Source organism: Leptopilina heterotoma, unplaced genomic scaffold (genome assembly GCF_015476425.1).
Source record: "Leptopilina heterotoma isolate Lh14 unplaced genomic scaffold, ASM1547642v1 Lhet_19, whole genome shotgun sequence".
In the NCBI taxonomy this organism is placed as follows: domain Eukaryota; kingdom Metazoa; phylum Arthropoda; class Insecta; order Hymenoptera; family Figitidae; genus Leptopilina; species Leptopilina heterotoma.
Window position 1 is genome coordinate 2,381,973 of NW_025110908.1, and position 9,772 is coordinate 2,391,744.

The 9,772-nt window shown below is 26.0% G+C and overlaps 2 protein-coding genes across 2 annotated transcripts; both read left to right on the plus strand.

The window, feature by feature from the left end:
* The first annotated feature begins 546 nt into the window (after positions 1–546).
* Positions 547–3,983, plus strand: LOC122500592 (O-acyltransferase like protein-like). Its single transcript, XM_043609600.1, has 12 exons — positions 547–999; positions 1,068–1,315; positions 1,390–1,610; positions 1,714–1,987; positions 2,077–2,237; positions 2,300–2,468; positions 2,542–2,738; positions 2,876–3,014; positions 3,127–3,319; positions 3,396–3,538; positions 3,669–3,787; positions 3,861–3,983. Exons 1-12 carry the CDS (start codon positions 696–698, stop codon positions 3,889–3,891), a joined length of 2,199 nt encoding a protein of 732 aa, XP_043465535.1. The 5' UTR covers positions 547–695; the 3' UTR covers positions 3,892–3,983.
* A 333-nt stretch (positions 3,984–4,316) lies between these two features.
* LOC122500590 (O-acyltransferase like protein-like) lies at positions 4,317–9,418 on the plus strand. Its single transcript, XM_043609592.1, has 12 exons — positions 4,317–4,711; positions 4,950–5,194; positions 5,938–6,152; positions 6,398–6,659; positions 6,809–6,969; positions 7,064–7,232; positions 7,391–7,587; positions 7,812–7,950; positions 8,231–8,423; positions 8,537–8,679; positions 9,054–9,190; positions 9,312–9,418. The coding sequence occupies exons 1-12, from the start codon at positions 4,387–4,389 to the stop codon at positions 9,340–9,342; spliced, it is 2,217 nt and encodes a 738-aa protein (XP_043465527.1). The 5' UTR covers positions 4,317–4,386; the 3' UTR covers positions 9,343–9,418.
* The last annotated feature ends 354 nt before the right edge of the window (positions 9,419–9,772 follow it).

The window sequence follows — 9,772 nt, forward strand, 5'->3', positions numbered from 1 at the left end:
ATCGGCTTTTTAATATTACATGTTAAAAAAAATTGACTGTCTCACAACTGGAGGTGTCTCACAACTGGAGACTCTCCCCTATAGTTTTAAAAACCTGGAAAAATTCCGTTTTTTAGTCTGGGAAACCTGGAAAAATCAGGGAATTTGAAATGAGAAAATGCGTGGCAACCCTGTCAGATCAATGATGATCGTTTATAAAATTTTTACATTATTGTTGTTAAATTTAATAATACGATTGTTTTTTATAATTAAAAAGTACTACCATTTTACAGAATTGTTATTTATCTTTAGGCATTATAATTATATTCTTAATTCTTAAAATAAATTGTTATTTAATAAATTCTTTTTTTTTTATTTCGCTTATTTTGAAATCTTGAAATTAAAATTAAAAAGGTGACAAATTATGCAATATGAAAGGACGGAAGTTCGTGTTTAAATAATTCCATTCAGTGACAAACAATAATTTTTGAAAATGATAATTAGTGCTTTTTTTGTTAAATTCTTGTCAAAAAAGTAGTAGTCTTGTTTTGAAATTCGCATTATTGAAACACATTTAAAGTTTTATGCTAGTTTTATATACGACATTTTGTGTTTTGTAAAATATAATTTTTTTTCAATTGCGCTTATTTTTTCTCTGTTTATGATTTTTAAGTATTAAATTTAAAATTCCAGAATCTATTCATTTTTAACACGAGATGAATTTCAATTGTTTGATAAATTCCCTTTTGTTGAAATTTCTTGTCTTTCACTGTTTAATTTATCAAGTGGTGTTTGGGGAACTAAGTTACAATGAATACTTGAAGGAAAATAAAGGTTTTGCATTAAGTGAATTAAATTCAACGATAAGTGAAAGTGGCGAAAGAACTCCTTGGTTTTTGAATGTACCTTTATTGCCAGTAATTGTTGCAACTTCGAATTCAATTCCCGAAGGTTCTTGTAAAAATCAATTACTATTGTATCTTAATCATTTGAAGAATGGCACTTTGTGGGCTACTGAGAGTAAGTAGCATTGTACTTTTCCTGAAAAATTAAGTTCGCAAAGATGATTTCTATAATTTTTCTTCAAGTGTTTGATTCGTCAGCCAAAGTTCCCTATGGTGTGTTCAACGGTTTCACTGTACATTTGGGAAGTTTCGATCAATGTGAACGAATTAATGCAAAAGTAGTAGATGCTAACAGTGGAAAAATTGAGGAAATTCGCAGTAAATATTGTCTGGTGGATGTGAAATTTAAAGAAAAGAATGAGCCAACGGATTTTAGTGGAGATTACAAATTAATGTTTGATCCTCAAGATTCTGCTTGGGAAGCAATTCGGGTAAATAATTAAACTGTAAATTGTTTTTGAAAAATTCTTTTCCTAAGATGCATAAATATAATTTTTAATTTAAGGAAAAGGGCGATTTTCGACGATGGCCAAGGTACCATTGGCAAATGGCTCTTTGTTTTCCTGCGCAATGTCAACTAGAGGACATTGAGGCAGCCCTAAGAGAACCCCTTGATAAATTTGAAGAAAATTATTCTGTTAAAGTCACAGCATCAATTTCTCCATTATACTGCTCTTCTCCTGTTTCAAGAGAAGCTCCCTTTTCCAATTACGAAATCATTTTTTGGTAACTAGTTCGAAACATTATGAACATTTGTCTTTGCAGTACTTGGGCTATTAATGAAAATTCATCCAAAAATATAAAAAATCATAATTGATTGATTTTTCAGTTTAACATTCCTTTCAATAATTATTATTGTCGGACTAAGTACAATAGTTGACATGAAATCTGATAAAAAGCAGCAACTCTCTTTACAAAAACAATTATTATACTGCTTTTCAGCTCGTAAGAATTTTAATGAAATTTTTAATGTTAATAATGAACATCGTGGACTGGATACTATTCATTTTGTTCGTGTGTTTATTAGCGGAATTTTAATGTCCGCTCATCGACAACTTCAATTTATGTTCTCGGGAAGTATGAACGGACTGTTTGCTGAACGGGTAATACAGTTCATAATTAATATATTTATTGAATAAAGAAAAATACTTAATTAGTAATTGAATTCTACTCTCATGTAATAACTCTTCAGGTTCAAACTGATCCAATTTACTCGTTTATTCATAATGTTCCCGCCGCGTCAGATGGAATGTTCAGTTTGGGTGGTCTTTTACTTTCCTACTCATTGCTGAAGAAATGGAATGAATCGGGAAAATTAAATTACACTGATTTGGTTATAACTCGATTAGTAAGGTAGGTGATGTAACAATTATTGTTACACTACTTACAATTATAATTTGAATAATAATTCACAGATTATTACCACTTTTCATGTTTGTAACCTTTGGATATGCAACTGTATTTTATCGATTGGGTTCGGGACCGTTTTGGGAGGTTACAGTGGGATTTAACAAAGAGTCATGTTCTTCTTACTGGTGGACGAATTTATTTTTCATTAATAATTATTTCGGTGGTACCAATAAAGTAACAAAACTTTCAATATTGAACTTGAAGAATTAATATTGTTTTTCAACAATTTACATATTATTTTACTTAGTGCATTCTTCAGTCTTGGTATTTAGCTGTTGATTTTCAATGTTGGATAATTGGATTATTCTTGATTACTGCATTTTGTAAAATGCCTCGTAAAATTGGTTACACATTTTTTAGTAGCATTTTGATTTTTTCAACCGCACTAACTTTTTACATTATGTACAAAAATGATGTTGATCCGATTTTTAAATCTTTAGCAATGTAGGTATTTACATGTTAGTAGTGGAACTAATTTTAGTTTTACATAATTACACACAGAGAGTTTTAATTCAGATAAAAATAAAAATTGTTTTTCTCACTCTTCGTAAATAATTTAAAAATATTTATTGACATTTCAGTCCAAACAGACCAGAAACGAGTGATTTTTTTCTGAATTATTACTCTAAAACTGAATTACGTTTTACTTCTTATTCCGTTGGATTAATTTTCGGAGCGATTATTTATGACTCGAAGAGAGCTAATTGGCGTCTTTCAAAGGTAAATTGTCTTTTATAATAATTTTTAATAAAAAAAACTATAAATTGAGATAATCAATTAATGGTAGAATCTACTTATTAAAATTTAAAGTTTATTGTTTTATTTTTCACAGACAGTGTCGCAATTTTTATATCTCAGTGCATTTCTGCTAACTTGGTTTGCAGTATCATGTGGACTTTTTTTTACGACTCCAAATTTGAAAATGAGTGCTTTGGCCAAAGGATTGTATGCAAGTCTATCAAGACTAACTATAGCATACTCCTCATGTGTACTACCTTTAGTCTTCACAATTGGAAATGGTTTAGGTTGAGAGAAAATTATGAAAACAAATAATTGGCATTGTACACACAGAATAATTATTAATATAATTATCTATTGTAGATTTTTATTACAAGATAATGACAGCAAGCTGGTTTCAGCGATTATCACGAATATCTTATTCAATATATATCACTCAGTTCATAATGTTTCTTTATGAATTTGGATCCTCAAAATCATCATACGATATTTCCTTCTACATTCTAGTAAGACATTTATTCTATTATTCCCTAATGACTATATTTTGCAATTTTCCTTTAATTATTATTTCTCGACAAAGAAAAAGTAAAAAAAAAAAAATTTGTTTTTAATTGAAAACAATTTTTCTTTTTGCAGTTTAAGTGCATTGCAGGAGATGCAGTGTATACAGTGTGTCTAGGTTTTTTCTTTGCCATTTTAATAGAGTATCCATTTAAAAATGTTGGTAATTTGATTTTAAAAAGGAAGACGAAAAAGTAAACAATTATAAAAATTTCATTCTTTACAAGTTTCGATAAACATGATTCTAAATTAATTGTTCTTTTTCAGTTCAGCAACTATTCAAAAAAAGGAGAAATGAATACGAATTAATTATGTCCTCTTAATTTTTATTATCATAAAATCTGTATATTCGCATAAAAATGAAATATTACTCCAGCTATTAAAAGCAATGGTTTATATGCATTTGATTTGCAATCTTAAACAAAATTAAATGCAACGGTTTGAATGAAATAATTTTACATTTAAATTAATTAAATTTGATTAGTATTTCGATATTTTTAAAATAATTTAAAAAGCGAAGAAATATTAATGTAAAATGCAGAAAGGTCGTTTTATAAACAGTGACATATTGTAATGAAGTGCTCAATATTAGACGATAAAAAATGATAATCGATGCATATAAAATTTTTATGTTGTTGTTTATCGAATGTCAAACATAGGTAGTCTTGATTTGGTATTCATTGTAGTGAAACATGTTTTCAATGTTTTAATTTTGATACAATTGTTACCATTTCTTTTGTAATTGAAAATTATTTGCATTTTACAAAATTGTTATTTCTTTTTTAACACAAAAATGAATTTTAGTTTTTTCATTACTTGTTTATTACAAGTTTTTATATTAATTTGGCCATTATGTCCAGTGGTGTTTGGAGAAATAATTTGTGATAGAAATTTGCAGAGTAATGAGCGATTCGTTAATTTCAATGAAAGTAAAGCGACATTAAATGAATCTAATTACGAAATAGGAGTAGATGGTGAAAAATCTCCTTGGTTCCTAAATATACCATTATTGCCGATAATGGTTGCAAATTCGAATTCAATTCCCGAAGGTTCTTGTAAAAAACAATTACAATTGTATCTTAATCATTTAAAAAATGGTACTTTATGGGCTACCGAAAGTAAGTGTTATTGGAAAGATTATTAAACGATCTTCAACGTCAAAATTCAAATAAAATTCAAAAATAAATATAAAAATCAATGTTCTTACTTTCGTCTAATTTGGTATTAAGAAAAAATACTGTATTTTATTTTAATGAGTGCAAAACAGTTTTCAGTATTAAAAATATATTTCTATAAATATTTTAGAAGAATAAATTAATTAAAATCGTACTTTACATTAAACTTTTTCAACATTAGTGTTCGATTCATCAGCAAAATATCCGTACGGTTTATTTGATGGTTTAACGCGACATTTAGGAAGTTTTGATCAGTGTAAAAGAATTCAAGCGACAATAATTAACACCAAAAATGGAGATATTGAAACAATAAGCAGCAGATATTGTTTAGTGGATGTAAAATTCGAAGATAATAATAAAGGAACTTTTACTGGAGCACATGAGAAATATTTGAACCCCCTGGGTTCTGCCTGGGAGGCAATTTTTGTATGTACTTTAATGATATTAAATATTATATTATATTATATTATATTATATTATATTATATTATATTATATTATATTATATTATATTATATTATATTATATTATATTATATTATTTAATGATACACTGAGAAAACATTATACTTAATTCAAATAGAAAAATAATTTTAAATGATTTTGTTTAATTGAAATTAGTTTGTAAGCTTAATCCCAATATATAGAAATTATTTACTGCTTTGATTCAAAAATATTATTTGTTTGAATAATAATTATATTTAATTCAAACATATTTTCGGTTTTGATTTAAACTAAAATTATGTTTAAAAATTTTATGTTTGATTCAAACTTAAAATTTTATTATGAATAATTTAAAATCAACCAAAACTTATGATTGAATTAAATATATTGTTTCTTTAAATGAACCAAAAAATATGACTGAATTAAACTTAAATATGTTTGACTGTATAGCAAAGATATTTTAAGTTTGATTTAAACAAAATTTGTTTGAACCAAATAATTTGTTTTCTCAGTGTATTAAAAATGAAAAATTTTCTGTGCTCTCTTGTACTACATTGTGTTCTCTTTGTATATTTCGAAACAAAAATTAATTTATTACATTGAAGTCAAACGACTAATAACTGCATTTACTTAAAAAAACAATGAAATCAAAATGCGTTATTCATTGAGATCAGACTTTATAATTTATATATGCAGATTTTATGAGTATTGTATAATTGTAATTTAGGAGAAAGGCCATAATCAAAGTTACGCAATGTTTATTTTACAAATGGCACTATGTTTTCCTGCAAAATGCCAAACAGAAGAAATTGTGACAATTTTAAAAGAACCCCTGGATGAATTCGGCAGAAAATATAATATTCAAGTAAAAGCATCAATTTCACCAATGTACTGTGCCTCTGCAGAAGCTCAAAGTTTTTCCAATTTCGATATAATTTTTTAGTAAGTATTTTTTACAGAATTATTCTCACACGTTTTCGGGATAAAAATTGAACAAATTTTCTGGTTTTTGTTGCTATAATGAGTTTATTATAAAGAAATATACTGTGAAATAAGATCCAAATTAAAAGAAGTAATAAAATTATTAATATTTTCTCAGTGTATGCTCATAATCATATTCTAATTCACATTATGTTGAAGAAAATGATAAAAAAAAGATACATAAATATTTTTTTGGAAATTTGCAGTTCTACTTGTCTATTAATACTGAGTCTCGTTATAATTAGCACTGCTATTGACTTAAATTCTAAGAAACCCAAAGAGCTTTCTCTGTTATACTGTTTCTCTGCTCGTAGAAATATGAATGAACTTTTTAGAATAAATTATAGACATCGAGGACTTGATTCGATTCATTTTATTCGAATATTATTAACTGTCATTGCAGTTTTTGCTCATAGACAATTACAGTATATGTACGCTGGGAATATTTCCGCAAAGTACTTGCAATGGGTACGTACAACTAACGAAAAACTAAATAATTAATTTTCTCTTAAAAATAATAAATTAAAATAATAAAGTCGACACAAAAATTAATATAGTACAATATACAAATAAAATACCCAAAAACAAAATAAAAATACGTATTTACTATAAAATAGTTTACGTCTGATCTCACGTTCGGAATATTTCACAATGTTCCGATTATAGTAGACGGATTCTTTGGTGTTGGAGGACTTTTATTGTCTTACTATTTATTGGATTACTTGAATGAATCGAAAATAATTAATATCATGCTTCTTGTCATAAAAAGATTAGTGAGGTACTGTATTCGAATATTATTATAACTATATTGTAGTGAGCGAGATAATTATAAATATTATAATGTTATTTAAAATTATTAAATAATTTTCTAGATTATTGCCAGTCTATATGTTTGTGACATTCGGATATACGACTATTTTTCATCGATTAGGTTCTGGACCATTTTGGGAATCGACTATGGGATTCTCTAGAGATTCCTGTTCTTCTAATTGGTGGACGAATTTATTTTTCATTAATAATTATTTTGGTGGTAACAATAAGGTACAGTGAAAAGAAATAAATACATTTTTTAATTAGAATAATGCCCTAATGAACGTCATAGAAAATTGTAGGGTATTATTTTAACACCAAAAGTGGATTAAGAATTATTTTTTGGAAATTTATATGAACAAGAATAAAAAATTATTATTTTTGTTTAGTGTATAATTCAGTCTTGGTATTTAGCTGTCGATTTCCAATGCTACTTAATTGGATTACTATTAATTATTGCATTCAACAAAATGCCTCGTAAAATTGGTTACACATTTTTAGGATGCATCTGTATTTTTTCTGCCATTGTACCTTTTTACTTGACATATAAAAATAATTTAGTTCCACTAGTGAACTCGATAGCGAAGTAAGAATACTTGATTTATTTTTTATTTTTATATCTCACAGTTTTTCTAAGGATATCAAATTGAGACAAAAATAACGTATCAAAAAGTAGCATTTGCAACAATTTTGATATGTTTTTTGTCTCCATCCGTAGAAAAACTGAATTCTTATATTTAACTATTTAAATTTTTTTATATTTATTTTAATATTACCTACAAAATTATCGTAGATGAATTTTTTCCACAGTCCAAGGAGAATAGAAAACAGTCATTACTTTTTAAATTATTACATTAAAACTCATATGCGATCAACCGCTTATATTGTCGGATTAATTCTCGGAGCGTTTATTTATGATTATAAAAAAGCTAATTGGCGACTTTCGAAGGTAAATCCCCAACTTTTGCTATTGTACGTAAACAATTTTATTTTTTAAACAATTTTTAAATTTTTTACAAATAAAAATAAAAAAAAAATAAAAATAAAAATACTTAAAAGTATCAAATTGCAACAAATTGATACCAAAAATGTGGATCAAATAAAAAATTGATCCAAATTTTTGGTATCAATTTGATCCACTTTAGTATCAATTTAATACTTTAAAAAAAAACTGTGAATAATTAGTCAATTACTTTAAATAGTCTTTAACTTCTTTTTTCAATTTTTAGACATGGTCAAATATTTTATTCATTACTACATTTGTGATAATGTTTAGTACTGTTTATATTGGAACACTTTTGCTCAATCCGAATTTGAAAATTAGTGTTTTTTACAAAGCCTTGTACACAAGTTTACATAGACCGATTTTTGCCTTCAGTATTTGTGCTATTCCTCTTTTGTTAACAATCGGAAATGGTCTAGGTTGATAAAAAAAATTTCTAAAAATATAAATAATTATTAATTTAATTATTAATAATAATTAAATTAAATATATAAAAGATAAAATTAATTAATACTTGGAATATGAATTTTAGGTTTCTATTACAATTTACTAACATCAAGATGGATGCAACCACTGTCACGTATTTCTTACGGAATTTTCCTTATTCATTTTGTTATACATCATTTCGAAATAGGGACAACGAGAACTGCATTTACTTTTTCGTTGTACAATGTGGTAAATTCTTATAAAAATCCTAATTACTGATGTCATTGCGAGTAATAAATTCAAAATAATATTAAAAATACTTAACTTTTATACATTATTGTCATTTTTTATGTAATTTCTTTATTTTTCTAAAAACAAAAAGTTTCGTTCATTCGAACGTTTGAAACTTTAAGAAAATGATACTAAGTGAAAATTAAGTTTTAAAAAAGGAAAAAAAGTTTTACCTGGAACAGCGATAAGTTTCTTTAAATTAGCGAAAGTCTTAACTGAAACAACTAAAAATTTGACTAATTTAGTGAAATTTGTAGCTATTCCAGGTGAATATTTTTTTCCGTGAATAATTTAACATTTTTTTTTTTATAAAAATATGTTTCCATTTACAGTTGAAATATCTCGTATCAGATTTGGTATATTCTGTGTGTCTGGCATTATTCTTGGCTATTGTAATAGAATTCCCATTCAGAAATATTTTAAATGTAATAATAGAAAGGAAGTCGATCGTCACTAACAAAAAATCGCCGTGAGAGATGAATTTTAAATTACTTTAATTAAAATCAATATTTTACTATTGAAATTACTTTACTATTCAATTTAATATTGAAAAAGTAAATAGTTCTATTTTAATAAATTTTTCTTTTCAGGTCATCGATTATCCAAACGAAGGAAGAGTAATAATTTTCTACAAGTTAATTATAATTACTTACTGTATTTAAAATTTTTAAAATATAAATTCACTCACAATTTGGAATCTTGAATTTTGAAAATTAAAAATCATGATTCCAATCTGTAAAAATGTATTATTAAATATTTTTATATAATACTTCTAATATTTTTTATACACTTTCCAGTTTTTATTAAAATAATGTATCAGATGCATGATTGTTTGTGCAATAGTGAATTTTTTAATCAAATTGTAACTTTTTTTTGTAAGCGAAAAGTCAAAGGGAGTAACATTTTTTTATTAATTTCACTGATTGAAATTCAGTAATAGGAAAGTCGTGAAAGAAAATTATTAACAGAAAAACAGTGAAATATTATCCACTGATTTATTATAGATTTTTGGAAAGAAATTTAAAAAAAGGTATCAATGTAAAAGGCCGGA